General features: G+C 37.3%; 2 protein-coding genes across 2 annotated transcripts; both read right to left on the reverse strand.

Moving 5' to 3' along the window:
* Nucleotides 1–7802: 7802 nt before the first annotated feature.
* On the reverse strand, nt 7803–10237 carry LOC107041120. Its single transcript, XM_015261522.1, has 4 exons — nt 9901–10237; nt 8684–9187; nt 8118–8310; nt 7803–8039 (listed from the first exon to the last, which is right to left on the reverse strand). The coding sequence occupies exons 1-4, from the start codon at nt 10147–10149 to the stop codon at nt 7942–7944; spliced, it is 1044 nt and encodes a 347-aa protein (XP_015117008.1). The 5' UTR covers nt 10150–10237; the 3' UTR covers nt 7803–7941.
* A 2610-nt stretch (nt 10238–12847) lies between these two features.
* Nucleotides 12848–14588, reverse strand: LOC107041044 (RING-box protein 1A). Its single transcript, XM_015261403.1, has 5 exons — nt 14483–14588; nt 14243–14270; nt 14008–14129; nt 13841–13926; nt 12848–13169 (listed from the first exon to the last, which is right to left on the reverse strand). Exons 1-5 carry the CDS (start codon nt 14573–14575, stop codon nt 13157–13159), a joined length of 342 nt encoding a protein of 113 aa, XP_015116889.1. The 5' UTR covers nt 14576–14588; the 3' UTR covers nt 12848–13156.
* Nucleotides 14589–16156: the final 1568 nt, after the last annotated feature.

Here is a 16156-nt window from a genome sequence, read left to right on the forward strand (position 1 = left end):
TGTGTGTGTGTGTGTGTGTGTGTGTGTGTGTGTGTGTGTGTGTGTATGTGGGGCAGGTCTTGGGGCTGATAGATGATCGATAGACTGGCTCTTGACATTGCACGTCGTCGTTTGGGTAAGGCCCAATTAATGGGCACACGGTTGAGTCACGTGTGTCTCACTCGTGCTGTACCATTCGTCTTGAGAGCAATCTACTACTGTTGTGCAATCCTTCCTTTGTCCAGGGATAGGGCTTGGAGATAAAGGTTAGATGAATATTGTCGGTTATTTATAGGGGAATTGTGCTATTTTGCGTTGTGCAATTCAAGATTAATTGCATTTTAATTTGTTTTTTTTTCAGAGAATTTGCGATATTTACCCTGAAATTTTGGTTCAATTAATCAGTAATAAGTGGATAATTGCATTTTTTATAAGTGAGTACTAGGGCCAACTCCCATATGACACTTATTTTGACCCTCATGACCCTGATTTGGACCGTTATGCTGACCCTTGTGACCCTTTCTTTCTGATCCTTCATTTAAACACATTGAAATTTTCCCTAGAATTCAAGAGTTCCCCCTCAAATCGAACTGCTCCTCAACTCTTCCCCTACATTCTAGATTGATTTATGCTATAACACATTCCTGACTCATAAAAATATTTATATCCACCCCAAGGCCACCAGCAACTTCCCAATTAAATCTCCCAACTGCAATGGTCAATATCTCGTTACGATTTTCCCCACATTTTTACCTCCAGATAAAAACGAAAAATTGTGGGAAAAAAAAATTGAAACAGAGATGTGAGAGATGCAATCGCCACGCGTACACTCAAAGTGTCCTCGAGCGCGACAGGGTGTCGAGAGAGTATCGCCACGATTAAATTCAAATATGGAATACGAGGGTCGCAAAGTTGTTTAACCAGGCAAGGGGGAATAGTCCAGTCTCGTTGGTTTTTAAATCCAGACGAAGATTTCATCGACATGAATTTTCATGAAAAAAATAAATAAATAAATCTCTCCCCTACCCTTATTTGTTATTTTGAAATGTACTCGGGCCGTTAATGCTTATTTCCTGTAGCCGCCAGAATCACGCGAACCGAGTTATGTGTCCTAGCATCTAATTTGCATTTCATTGCATTCACCAATATTTTTCATTACTCAGTATTGTATTGAACGGATAAATGAAGGAAAAAAATCGACAAATCTGTTTGCCGCTTGTGCGTGATTGAGGCCGAATATGGTAGTCACAGGGTCACTGAAGATATATTACCGTGATTCTCCTTAGCGCCATTTATCCACACTGTGTTTGGTTGTGGGTGCACATCACGAGTGCCGCGTAAACCTTGCTAAATGCCTTTATAAAAATTTGTTAATGGTAACGAGAGTTGTTGAATCATTTCCGTGACTTTACATTCCAAAACGAGATGCAAGTTTGTCAATTTTTTTTATTAAACACACCACACCGAGAAAAATGTATTTTTTTAATAAACAAATAAAAATCTTCATTTGAATTTGAAAATTTTTACTTATTTCAATAACACTTCCATTACAAATGAATAAACTTGGTTACTTGTTCCAAGAAAGGGGATTTACCCTATTAGAAATTTCATGACGCAAAAACGTCGCGACGTGAGTTGGCGCGCGACATTCAATGTTATAGGTATAGGCACTTTGGTTCAATGTCGCAGAATTTCGATCAATTTCTAGTAGGGTACTTATTTATCCCTCTGTTATAAGTAATTCAAATCGACTTCTGGTGATGAAAATAAGGGTGGTCATAGTAAGGGTCATGCGCGTCAAAATAAGGACCGTGAAAGTCAGAATAAGGGTCACAAGGGTCAGAATAAAAGTCCAAATGAGGGCCAAGAGGGTCAAAAACCAAGGATCAGAAACTAAGGGTCACCAGGGTCCAAATAAGGGTCACGAGACTCAGATTAAGGATCAGAAAGGTCAGATTAAGGGTCCACATAAGGGTCATGAGAGTCTGTATATATCACTATATTATAAAAATCTAAATCGACTTCTAGTAATGAAAATTTGGTACTCGAAATTAATTAAGGGTCACGAGGGGTATAATGAGGGTCAGATTAAGGGCCAAAATAAGAATCATGGGGGGTCAGAATGCGAAAAATTGTCACTTAAAAATCGAATATTCTTCAATCCCCAATTGAAAAATATTTAAAAATCCGTATTCGGTAAATTCGCGACGCAATAATCCAATAAAATCCGACCTGCATCGCAGAAAAACTCCAAAAATATAATTTCCCGAGAATTAATTTTATCGCAGGGACAGTCCCACTCGTATATCCTTAAAAGACTGAAAAAAATAATGAATACACGGAAGTTCTGGTCCTTGATGCTACCATTTTCAGACGTCGGCAACAACATACATTAGGTATCGCACGCGGTGGACACGTCACGGAAAAACGAGTTAACCTTTTGGTTAATGATTATTATAATACGGAGATAATAATTCTTTATCAATCACTGCGACTGTAACAACGCAATCACCCGAATTATCAAATTATTTTTCATGCTAATGTCTTTGTGCCTGTTCAATCGTGAAAAAAAGGATATATGATCCGATCACTTGTGCGTGATTTACTGCCTTTAATCGATATTTACGTCCTGACGTGGGGTAAAGAGAGACCAGCGTTTTTGCGTGGTAATTTTTTTTTTTACTCCAATGACTTTTTCGGGTTGCATTCGCCGCAGGTCGCAAGTTCATACGACAACTCGAGTATTTTGGGTACCGGAAGAGTACTTTGAAGTGCCGCTGGGGTTCGTGACAATCATTGAAAGCTGATACCACGAGGTTTTAAATCGGTGGGACTGAATACCTCCTTCTTATTCTATTTTATGACCACAAAATTCATGAACAAACGTAGTGAGATTGAAAAAAATAAATTAGGTTGAGTGAAACTATTTTACGGCACCGGTTGACCCAATTTTTTATTCAAAATAAAAATTTAGCGATGTTTTTCCATCAATTCTGCTAAATTGCACCATTTTTTTCTGAATAAATCAGTGGAATCAGCGAAACTTGAGAATTTATTGCTGAATTCGTTCCAAAATTCTCTTGGCACGAGAGAATCTCAGGGCTCCTGTCGGAAGCCCTAAATGAACGGGAGAAAAACATGTCTTCTATTCTATAATTCAATTTGATTCCGACCAATTGAATTGAACAGAAAAAATTCAATTCAACAGTTTTCTTTAAAAAAATTGGAAACTTTTTATTCATCAGTTCTTCTAAACTACACTAATTTTTTTCTGAAATGAAGTAATCTCACGTTTCGTCTAAAGTCCTAGATGAATTGGAAAAAACAATCTTTCTATTCCTTAACTTAATGTAATTAATTCCAATTGAATTAATTTTTTTTTCATCATTAAAAAAAAAGAGAATTTTTCCTCAGCAAAAATTTGGGAGAAAATGTCATAATTCGTCTAAAGCATGAAATGTATAGAAGAAAAACGTTTCTATTCTTTAATTCAATTTCATTCAATCCAATTTAATCACCCTAATTCAATTTTTCTCACTAATTTATTCATTAAATCTCGTAATTCCTCCCTATCTCAATCACTCCATTCAACACTTCACGATTAACCGAGAAAGAGGGTTTAACATGATGTCACGAAGTAGTTGAATAACCGTGGATAGCGCACACGAAACCATTTTATGACTTCATTGCATTTAGCTACGCACAATGACGAAAAAGTGTTGTATTTATATAGAGCACATGAGGTTAATGGACAGTCCAGTGGGTGCAAAATTCAAAGCATAACGCCCATCGTAAACTCGGTGCTTGCCTACGCATCTAACGCGTGCACTTATCCTTTCATAATTCGCATGTGTGTGAGTAAAGAGACAGTGCGTTGACTCATGCTTTTACCTTTGAAATAGAACAAAGTGGAGGATCTTGTGTCATTGATATTCGGCGCCACCAGTCGATTCCATCATTGAAGAAAAAATTTCTAATCGTCAAGGTTGAGGATTTGATAATACGGTGACTTCAATGACGAAGTGATAAGTTGATTAAACTTTAACGTGAGTTTTCGATTAATGTATTCGAGATCGAAGGGAGATGGCGCTATTTTTGGGTAAAATTTAGTAGTAATTTTTAGGAGAGTAATATACAATTCGATTTAGGGGGGAAAGAATCATGAAGCTTCCAATTTCACTGAAATTGTGATGGAGTTTTTAATTTTTGAGCTGCCAAAAATCGAGAATTCCGTAATTTATTTGAATTCCAAAAGCAATTGATTAATTTTCAATTAATTTTCCGGATTTTTATTATGTTTGCTTCCGCATGGAAGCTTTGTGACCGCTCCAATTTCGGTTTCCAATTTTTTGTGCTAGGGTAACTAAATATGGTCTGACAAGTCGGAATATGCGATTTTTAGATGGTGTCTCTATGTTTGTATGTATGTGGTCTTTTTTCTCCATTTTTTAAAAAATTAAAAATTTAAATTCCCGATAAGCAAAATATCCAACATCAAGTCAACAATTTTTTCCAACACGAGTGACAAACCATTTACATCAAATCCCTCGAAACTTCCTCAATTACTGTCACAACCCATAATCTCCCACCCCGATAAACCTTGGAAAAATTGTCTGAAAAGTGATTCTTAATCACTTCTAGCTTGAATATTCAAATGTAATGATTTCAGTGGCATTATTGAGTGAATAGGGTTCTTGTGTTAATCGCACTTGTGTCACTGCAGGACATTAAAGGGTACCCCAGTGCTTTTTTTCATTCATTTTGACTCTCATGACACCGTGACAAGCCCAGCAATACCACCGTAAACCAATGCATTATGCATACCCGCGTGACAACACTCAAACGGCGCTCCGATTCGCACGTGCAGAGACATTTTTATTGCGTGTTTATGCACTGAATCTCCTCCTGTCGTGCTCTCATTTGAGAATAAAAAAAATTCAGGGGTCTTGTTTCTTCTGGCGTGTAGGCAATTTGGAGCGCATTTAATGTGCCATCTCTCATGTTGAAGGAAATCGATTGGGCGATTTAGCCTCAAGCGCCGGGTCTTTGTCAAAAAGACATCAAGTGGCGCATTTTTTCACGTCTCAGTGACGAAATTTCGGGCTACGAGGCACGCCCAATTGCTTTATTTGTGATTTTATGAGGTGTTTCGCATTCGGTGGCTCGCGATTGAGGGAAATAAATCGATGGGACGATGTGTCTTCATCACGAGAAGAAAAAATTTAAGGAAATGGGGAAATTGAGGAATTTTGTTCCCAAAGTGAAATTCTGAAAGTATCAAACAATTATTCGATACTTTCGAACTGTTTTTATACTTTCTTATTTCACTATTTTTTGACATTTTGAAAGTATCAAAAAATTGTTTTATAATCAATTAGCGAATATTTTTTAATCGATAGCGAAATTTTCATGATAACCTTTTTTGTAGAGCGAATTGAGTGCTACTAAAAAGGCTATGAGAAAAATTTTGCTATCTCCCTTAGATTTCGAGATACTCATTGAAAACTGGCCAATAGCCAAAATCGACTTAAACCATTCGACCACTTCGCTACTGAATTCTGTCAGTAATCATGAAAAAACCTATTTTCTCCTTTAAATCGCATGAATAATGTGCTGTAACTCAGCAACGAATTGTGGGATCCCCATCATATTCTAATGGAATCAAGAGGGTATTGTTATCAATTTTGGTCACGTACCCACACACATCCACACATACCGGCTGGTTTCTAAAAAGTGTCGCGAGAATTTCTAGAGGTGATAAAACGTGAAGAAATCATGAAATTTACACAATCGATTTTCGGGATCTTTCCAATAGCTTCCTCCCTCCGGGTCGGAAAGTTAATAATACTGAAGAAGCAGTGTCTGGAATTATATCAATAACACCAGATCCGTTATGGAAAATGTCCTCGCGCCGCGTGCCCAAGCACCATGACTAATTGGAGGACCACCGTCGCCGGCCGCCTCATCACCGAGTCCATGAACCCCAGGTTTAACACCCAAGTGAGTACAAGGAGATGTGGTTCTGGTCCTTAGGACTTCCCTAGATGGCCAAGGCCCCACATCAAACGATCATTCCCGCTGAGGTCGTCATAAGAGGAAGCAACTACTGGGTCAGTCGACCATCATGAATAAAAAAAAAATCCATTCTCCAATGTGCAAATAAATCCATCAAAGGCATGAAATGCATCAGCTCCAGTGGAGCAAAAAACAAAGAGTCACGTGAAATCAAATAAAAATAATGACAGGGTACAATTTTGGCGACGAGTTTCACGTTACAGTATCACTTTTTTTAGGGGGAGGCCATGAACCGAGCGCTAAATGCGTCTGCGAGCCCTGGCGTGTCGCACTGATATTTGCCACGGTCTTTTAGACTCCCCTAGATGGTGAGGGGGTTATTTTTTTTTCTCCGATTTTTTCTTTCTTTTCGTTAAATGTTTTTTACCGGAGGCCGAAAGGTGCACGGGACAAGGCGTATTGGGTGCCGCGGAATCGCCCGCAGAGACGACGGGCGCCTCGGCAAGGATATACTTCCTATTAGCCGAGACTCTCCCTATATGGTAGTAAAACAACATGGGTCAACCGGTCTACCAATGATGTTTGTGTTGTTGGGATATTTTTGCTCGAGGTCTTTTCCTAAATAATGGGGGATTATCGGTCTGGGGGGTTGCTCGAATGGGGAGAATTTATTTTATTATCTACTTGAGGTGATCGTAAAGAGAAAATTGACGGCTGTCGGCAGGAAAATTTTTAGAAATTTAAGTATCGGTAATTTGCTTTGATTGGGGAGTTATGCTGAAAACTTGAAGTGCCACGGAAATTTCAATTAATTTCCGTAGCGTTTAATCAATGGAAAATTAGGTAAATTCAGGTCAATGTCTTGGTCGGTGTAATTTGATCCTGAGTGTTTATCTTCTGATTGAAAATTCAATTAAGTCGGGGAATCCCCATATGCTGGTCAAAAATTTGGAATTTCGTTGAATTTATTCAGTATCAAATTGAAATTATTCAGGGCCGAACGAATCGTAAACTATTAACTATACATTTCGCTCTGCGATTACTTCTCGTATTGTAAAATTTGCCACGATTTTCTAGATGATTTTTATCTAATTTCTTTCTTCGCGTATTACCTGATCACTCAATGGGTTAAATTCATTTGTTGTAAAAATTAAACAAAAATCGATTAATTGTCTTCTCGTATTTTCTATCGATTACTTGTCGTCTTTTCCATACTTTCCAGATAATAACGAGTTAATGACACAAAAAATCATAAATTCAAATTCCCTCAAAACCGCCTGCAATGCTTCCCCTCGGAAGCAAAAATAAAATTTCCATCGTCAATGAAAAAAAAAAACGGAAAAAAAATCGCAAAATCCATAAAAAGGCTTGACGATAATTATCGCCCGCCCACGTCGAAACTTTTAAAAAATGTACTCACCGATGAAGGTAAAGACTGAAGCCGACAACTGTCAGTGCACTCTGCCTGCGAAAAATTCTACGGTGTGGCTTGGGTATTGGGTCGGCATCCGAATTGCTTAATTTACCGCAGTTAAGAAACACATACGAACCTCGTAAACCTTGTGTTCACCATGACTCCACTTACCCAGTGGAAGAATTCAACGCATGAAATGTTTCTGTAACAAAAAACAATAAAATTCATCGAATGCTCGTCGAGTCGTGCAAATTTAAATTTCACGGATTCTGAATTGCTTCATCGGAGAATTTTGGGTAATGTTCTGTCTTACATTGGGGTCAACTGTGAAGAAACCTCAGGGTTTGTGATTCAAATCCAGCTTTGTAATCAATTATTAAACTTTATTCTTTGAGCCAGTGGCTTGAACAGTCGTTCAGTAATAATAATCTCACTTAAAGTTTGTAATATTTAGAGAACATAAATATTATTAGAATAATGAACACTTGATGAAACACTTGGCACTGTGGACAGAATTCGGTGTTGTAATACTTTTAAGCGTCAGAATTTCTCTGGATAGAAACCTGAACAGCTATCCATTCTGTGGCGAAGCCAGGGGGTGCTCCCACAACCACAAATTTCACTCGATCCTCTGAAAATCAGCAGAAACCTAATTAATTTTTTAACAATGTGAGGTTTATTTACGAATTTATGAAAAATGATAATTTACCTTCATAAAGCAATGCACGAATGTCATAAGGCACAAGATTAGTTCCAAACATGAAGAAATGTTTACGATGAAATAAGACAGTTTGAAAAACATTCTTCTTAAACTCTCCTATGATAATCCCAAACTCTTCGTCCAATATTCTGAGAATAGTTCCTGCACCTGTGACGTACACAGTGTGAGGGTTGTACACATACTGAAAAATGAAAATACAATGAATCCAGTATGATTTGAGAACCCTAAATAATTTTTTAAAATCAATTCTATTGATAAAAAAATTCTGTTCTTGAAAAAATGAGGATTTTTATTCAGGAATTTTGCAATTCAATTGTTATTTGAATGAGAATATCAAAAAGCAGGCGATTGAACTGAAGAAATCAAAATACACTTCATTAAACACCATTTTAACGCACTAAATAATTTTTCAAATCAATTCCATTGCTAAAAAAATCAGCTCTTAAAAAATTGAGGATTTTTATTCAATAATTTTTGCAATTCTAATCTCATTTGACTAAAAACGTCAAGAATCAGATATTAAAACTGGGAATAACGAAGTAAACATCAATTACCAGATTAACAAACTCCAGATATTGACTCCTAAAGCTATCAGTCTCCTCCACCTGATGTCCAATCTCCCCTCGATGCACCTTATGTCCATTATCATGCCCATTATCATGAATAATTTTGGGTCTTCGGCCCTTGAATACGCAGGTGGCAAACCAACTGCAACATTCATCATTCTCCTCAGGAATGCAAGGAATAGCGTCAACAAAGACAGATTCACCCTCGTGGAGCCCAGCAGTGAGTGTCTTCCCCGCTGGAAACCTCTTCCCATCGACGTAGAATCTGCTGGCGAGGAACAAAATATCATGCGTGTACTTGGTGCCATCAAACACTGATATTATCCCATGACGTCCTCCCAGTTTCTTCACTTTTCCAAGTACATCGTCAACCCCTCTTGTTATTGTGACACGATTCAGGGGATTCTTGTCGACACACCAACAGGTGGTGATGACCCAGCGACACGGGGTATCCTTTTTCGTCTCTTGAGATGTTTCACATGAAAATTTTACCTGAAAATAAAGAACTTTTTATGGAGACGGAGTTCATGTTCAAATTATTCTGCGTTTTGTGAGAACAGGGACTTTTGGTTTTTGATACATATCTTTGAATCTGTATGAGATAGACGAATTTTGATAATAACCATTTCTAAAGAGACGAATAGGGTTCACAAAAATGATCTTCACAAAAATTTCGCTATGTAAAACAGTTCCTGAGATATTCACTCCTGAAGATAAACAGAATCTTCAAATTATTCGACATTTCGCAACACGATTTTTTTTATTTTGATGGATATCTTCTTATCTATAGGAGATGAAAAAAAATTCATAAAGATCATTTTTGTAGAGAGGGATAGCAGCCACAAGAGTGGTCTTCTCAAAGATTTCGGTATCTGTCATAATTCTCGTCGCATTTTTAAAAAGACTCAACTCTTAATAGTTCCCCATATTCTGTTAACAAAGTTGTTTTTCATTTTAATTAATATAATTCTATGGGAATTAATTAATTCTTGGAAATCAACATTTTCTTATGTCAAACATTGCTCAGTTATTGATGAATACCCCTGAATGTCTGAAAAAAATAAAAATTTTCTCAAATACCACTTTTGCAGAACAGATCCAACCCTAAAAAATGTTCTCCGCACAGTAATTTCTACCCATGACAATTGTCAACATACTTAGTTATGAAGATGTCTTACAAAAATAATTATTCAAAATCAACTTACCGTAACCCCAGCTCGCAAATAATCACTCAAAACTCGATTAGCTGGAATATGTTTTCCTTCATAATAAAACTGTGAATTGGTCAACAAAGCGCTGTTCAATTTGCCCTCGTGTAAAAAACCGATAACAGCTTTATTCGGTGGGAGAACGTCATTCACAACCCCAGACACATCGTAAAGAGTAGCTAGACGTGCCATTTCCCTAACTAATTGTCTAATCACTCTTGAATCGAATTCAGTGATTAAACTCATCACATCTCACCGAGAAACCCAGAATTTCAAAACTCCTTTGTTATTTACATGGCAAGGAGCCTGCGAATGACGCGAGGCTGTCGGCTTGGCGCTGTTGCTACCGGTAACGAAATAAGCCAACCATTTGTTCGGAATTCACAACAGGCGCCATCTTGTGAAATCACCAAAATGTCAGCCATGAAAGAAATTTAAATTTTCGCCGGGAATTTTTTTTAAATTTTTATAACGCTCTAGAACTCGTAAAAAGCGAAATAAACTTCAATCGCAGCGTAAAATCGCTTGTATTCCTCTTTATTAATTAATTAACGCATTTCTCTTAATCATTTTTGTTTATCACGCTTTAACGTTGATGATTTATCAAAATAAACGGCAGGGGAGATTGGGGTAAAACGGACACTTGTGACTTTTTTTTAAATGTTAATGAGGGCTTGAAATGTTCATAAAATTTAATAACTTTTTCTTTCAATACAAAGAACAATTCTTTCCCTTTGTGATGAGCCTAACCTGAGCTCAATTGATAAATTTGTTGCTGACTTATGAATAATTTTTAAAAAGTCTAAATGGTCCATTTTATCCCACCCTCCCCTAATATTCCTCGGAAAACTGTTGTTGATCATCATTATCAATTAATTATATTCCATCATTTGTGATTAATTAATTCATTTTTCCAATTATTTTCATGTTTTTATCTAATTACTAGGGGGCTACTAGTAGAAGGGTAAAAAGCTATTTTTTTGCGATTTGAAGAAAAAAAAATTTTTTTTTCAACCTGAAAAGTAAAAAAAAAAAATTTCTATTGGAGCATGTTCTTCAGGGCTCCCTTGTTCCCCTTAAAAATTACCAACCCCCTCGGAAACGTACTTGAGAGTAGTAAGGGAGTGAAAACTGTTTTTCGCGATGTTTACACAATACAGTTCTTAACCATGAAATCTCCAAAAATATGAATAAATGCATGAGAAAATACAGAATCAACATTCACTCGGCGAAAAAATTGGATTTTGCCGAAAGTCGACTTTCCCTCTGGAAAAATCCAAGATCTGACACTTTGGCTCCTGGTGGAAATGAAGATTTTTCATTTCGACATTTTGCCTTCGAGTGTGCGCAAAAGATTCTCCCAAAATTGATAATTACCTTTCAAAAGATCGCCGTCATTTCTGAATGCATCGTTGAAAACCTTTTTCTCGTTGCTAATTGCTCTTTTACTTCTCCACTGGTCCGATGGCCAGTTCGATTCAGTTAGTAATTCCGCTTGAAAGAGAGTAATGCCGCCATCTTACACTGTGCCACTGCACTAAACACATCGACAGTGAGACATTTACTGAGCCCTTTTTAACCCCCTTGTCAGAATCTCCCGATCCGGGAATTTGTCCACAAATTTCCGTGCCCATCTGTTTCACCGTCTTCCGTACTGCCGCCATTTTCCCTAGAACGTGACCAAAACATAGAGATATAATTGGGACCGCTATTTACCGATGGCGGCGTGGTGATCGCCCCCATACATGGACGACCGATGGTTTACCCGTTCAAACTTGTTCAAACCCTCCCATTGGAGCTGACAGTAGTAGTTCCTCTTCGACTCATTCATTTCTGTATTGTTTTTTATTGTTGTACTCGAAGTTCCGATGGTGTCATATTTTAGAAAAACTTGAGGATTTGCAAAGTAATTGATTGAAGTACCAACGATAAACCATCGGACGGCCATTTTTCTTAGTGCAGGCGATACCCACCAGACATCGCAGCGATTTATAGCGTCCCCAATACATAGAGCGCACGTTCCGTATCTTACCCACAGTATACGCGCTACGGATCCCGTACAGAGATAGACTGTACTTCTTCTGTTCAATGTGGTTATATTCTCTCACTCTAGAAGAGGCAAGCACCATAGATAGACTGTACTGTGCAAAAGACACAGCCTATGTAAGGGAGTATCTCGATCTCTCTAAATGACAGAGACCGAGCTATGGTGGTGGGGATAGATGGCGTCGTGGTAGGGGAACGCTGCCCAGAGAGAGGGGGATGCTCGCGCACGTCTTTTGTCATCAGACCACCGTGCGTGCGGCCATGTTCAGTATTTCCCCCTCTACATTGCCTTCTGCTCTCCCACAACGCTTTCTGCAGACAAAGAGAGAGACTGGACCGCTACGCAGGCTATGTCTCTCCGAATTTCCGTAAGCTCGGGAGTCGACGAACGCGCTAGGTATTATATCTCTGTTTTTAACCACCTTGTCAGAATCTCCCCATCCGGGAATTTGTCCACAAATTTCCGTGCCCATATTCCGTACTGCCGCCATTTTCCCTAGAACGTGTCCAAAACGGAATGTGACCATCTGAAACTGTACAAATAGCCCCTTCCCGCTATCGGTGATAATACAAATGGGAAAACATTGTGAAGAAGTGAATATCATTGGAATCGAAAAGAGAGGATTCTCGGGTAACAGTAAGTACCCTCGCTACTTACTGTTTATCATCCGAAATTGTAAACACATGAAATATCGGATAATTTATCGACGGATAATGCACCAAGAATAAATTGGCGGCAGATCAGATGTAAACAATACAAGTGTCGCTGATGGAGAAATTGTCGTTTTCTTTTCGTTTGAGGTTTAGAAGCGTGTTACCCTTTTTCTTTCTTGAGGTTCTCTAATTGTCGATGGTATTAACGTCTCGTTGGTAATGCCATTGAACAGAAGACCAGAAATTAATAAACACTTTTCTTTATTCAAGTCTTACATCTATTTTAGTGACAACCCCGAAGTCACTCGATCGAAACTGTTGGGATTTTGGAGGGGCTGATACAATAGAAAAGATAATTTAGAGATAATTTAGCCAGTTAAAGCTGAAAATTGGGACCTCGGATTGAAGTAACAAGTATGAGTAATGTCCTTGGAGGGATTTTCTCGGGAATATTTTGCTACCATCCTTTTGCAATGTTGATTTTTGAATTTTAATAGGTGAAAACGAAATCCTCCGGTTAGTTCCAACGTCATTTCTAGTTGATGAAGGCAGGTTAATGTCCATATCTGAAGCAAAAAGAGTTGAACATGAATTAATAACAGCATAAAAAACATTAGCAAGTGGTAAAATGAAAAATCGAATCTGCATCCTCTATTGACCCTAGATTGGTCATCCTATGGGAGAAACGCCGCAAATTTAATATTTTGCTTCGTTTGTTTTTTTTTTTAACTTCCCGACCCGAAGGGAGGCAGTGATTGTGGAAATTTCATTTCTCCAGGTTTCGTGACCCCTAGAAACTCTCCCGACATTTTTTAGAGACCGGTATGTGTGTGCGTGGATGTGACCAAAATTTTGTGCTCCGATTTCTCTCAAACAAACGATGCGATTCAATTTTTTTTCACGCAATGGATGTATTTCCATGTAACTTAAAACTGATTAAATTCTGAGCAACATCACCTCAGCGGTTCTTCAGATTTTGCAATTGACACTGACTGTTGTAGTCTCACTGTCTAAGATTTTTCAATACAGGTCAATTTTTTTCATTATTTTTGTTCATTCTATCTTTCTGTTTTTTTCATTAAAAAATCAAACAAAAAACTTGGAAGATTTGAACCGATGAAATTCAATAGAAAATATCTCAACAGAATGAGATGTGTAGAAAAATCTAATTCTAATGAATGAAGGAAAGGCAATTATAAATTCAAAATTCAGAAAAAGTTTAAAAATTTATACTTACTTCTGGAACTCCCACTCACGATTATCCAATGGACACACCTGTCGAGTCTTGAGCCAGCGAGAAATGCAATGGAAATGGAATGCATGCTAGAACCAAAACAGACACATTAAATACCATGAAATCACTCCACTTGAATTCAAACAAAATTAACAAATAAAAATTCTCACATTACAGACACCCCAAGCAACTGTGCACTCTTCACTGGTTGCTGACGCTTGATTCGCCTGACACTCGATGCAAAGGTCCATTATGTGATTCCTGCAGATGGCACAATTGTCCACGACGATGTCTGCAAGGTAATTAAATCATTAAATCGTTCAATTCCACGAATTTCCCATTTTCGTCCCAAAATTTTCACTTTTTTCTCTCAAACATGTTCCATTAAAAATCGAATCAACGTACCCCATGCCCAGAGAGCCACAGCATTCCACTGAAATTACGAAAAATCCCCATTAAACATAAATCAAAAATTAATAATCTAATTAATCCAGAAAGTCATCGATGATCCTTATCACTCATCAAAACAAAATCGTGACAAAGCGAATAGCGACATTGTGAGGTTATGCCCTGTCCCCTTTATAAAACCCTCATATTCGCCTGAATGATTAATTCAACTTTTTAATTATCGAATAATAATCTCACCTTTTTAACTTCAAACCGTTTTTTATCGCCTCTTCCACTGCTTGAAGTGGGCAAATCAATTTCCTCGTCGTCAATGTCCATTGCTGAGGCCATCTTGAATTTTCGTTTTTCGAGTTTCGACAAATGCTAAATTGTAAATGCATTCTTCTGCGCATTTTTGTATGACCAACAGTTGATAAATGTCGCGAGAGCCGGGGGATTATGAAAAGTGATCACAATTAGTGTTTTGAGGGTTAAACATTTTTTTTGTGATTTAAGGGGAGTTTTTGATTTAAATAAGTGCAATTTGCTTCCGAATGAATTAACCGAATTAAAACAAGAAAGTGCATATTCGGTTTTCTGTCATTAATTTCAAATTAGTAGGGATCCTTCCTAAAGTTTAACCTCAGGAAAATTCAATAGCTTTTTTTTAAAGGCAATTTGAGATAAGTTTTTTCAGTGAACTGAATTTATTGTTAACTAGACAGAGTGAGTGAAAACAACATGAATGTAAAATTTGATATCACAAGAGTTCATGCTCCTGATACAATGTTGATGGCTCCTCGGTCGTAAGTAAATTATTTGAATTTTATTTTTCTCCTGAATAGTTTTCCTTAAACTGGACTTAAGACCAGTATAACTTTTTTGCTAATGAATTAGCAATTTGCTTCTGAATGGTAAATTGGGGAAGGAGATATACCAGCCATGAAACCTTAATATGGTCCCTAAATGTCTCAAATGTCTAACATGAGCTCCATATGCCCTGATGGTTAAACTCTAATAGACGCCGACTAAATTAAAATTAAACTGGTTTAAACTTCCACTAAACATTGATTAAATCATGATGAAACCTTGGTTAAACCCTGATTAACCTCCGACTAATTCCCGACTAAACCCTGGCTGACCTCCGACTAAATCCTGATTAAACCCTGGCTAAACTCCGACTAAATCCGAACTAAACCACGATTAAATGCTTTTTAAGGTTATAATTTCAAAGTAAATGATGCGATCGTCACCATCTTCGAACTCAACCGAGATAATATCCAAATGAATATTGTAAGCCATAATTGAAAAGATTTCGATGATTAATTTTTGAATAATCGTCGAAAGCCTAAATTTGAAAAAATCTTACATACAAGAAACGATAACTAATCGATTTATTAAAGAGTGCGTGATGAATTCGTTTGAAATCATCAGTAAATCAATTATTAATAAACAAATGAAGAGGATAACTGTTTAGATAATATTTGAATTTATTATTAAACGTATCTACACAATACAAATCAGGGGGACAACACAATTTCAATAGGTATCATTGTTTTTTAATAATATTTTTGTAATAAATATTCCGTGTATCGTATATTAAATATCGGTGTAAATATATCTGCACACATCCATATATTTGTCGAAAATATGGATCTATCCGATATTTATGCATCAATTTCAATATTTAATGTGAATATTCAGACATCAAACACTCACGTTTGGTTTCGTCAACGAAAAAAGAAATTCATCGTGACTGTTTGGTGTCAAATCGTGTTGATCGATTGAAGATTTCGCATGGAGTTTTTTCTCTTTTGGAATTTTTTTTTCGTTTCAAAACATTGCACAGACTATCACATCGTTGATTGCCGATTCGAGTCCATCCAGGGCATTTTTTGGGATTTTTTTTTCCATTTTGGGGATCACGTAAAA

This window comes from Diachasma alloeum, unplaced genomic scaffold (assembly GCF_001412515.2).
Source record: "Diachasma alloeum isolate Michigan unplaced genomic scaffold, Dall2.0 Dall_scaffold_00354, whole genome shotgun sequence".
NCBI lineage: Eukaryota > Metazoa > Arthropoda > Insecta > Hymenoptera > Braconidae > Diachasma > Diachasma alloeum.

Bases quoted from the DNA above. Each gene is read 5' to 3' on its own strand.
- LOC107041120 (XM_015261522.1), bottom strand. From the start codon at position 10,149: ATGAGTTTAATCACTGAATTCGATTCAAGAGTGATTAGACAATTAGTT. The intron at 9,188-9,900 runs GTAAGTTGATTT...CTTTATTTTCAG, and splicing joins ATTTGCGAGCTGGGGTTACG to GTAAAATTTTCATGTGAAAC. The intron at 8,311-8,683 runs GTAATTGATGTT...TTCATTTTTCAG, and splicing joins ATCTGGAGTTTGTTAATCTG to TATGTGTACAACCCTCACAC.
- LOC107041044 (XM_015261403.1), bottom strand. From the start codon at position 14,575: ATGGCCTCAGCAATGGACATTGACGACGAGGAAATTGATTTGCCCACT. The intron at 14,130-14,242 runs GTACGTTGATTC...ATTACCTTGCAG, and splicing joins TGTGGCTCTCTGGGCATGGG to ACATCGTCGTGGACAATTGT. The intron at 13,927-14,007 runs GTGAGAATTTTT...TTTTGGTTCTAG, and splicing joins TTGCTTGGGGTGTCTGTAAT to CATGCATTCCATTTCCATTG.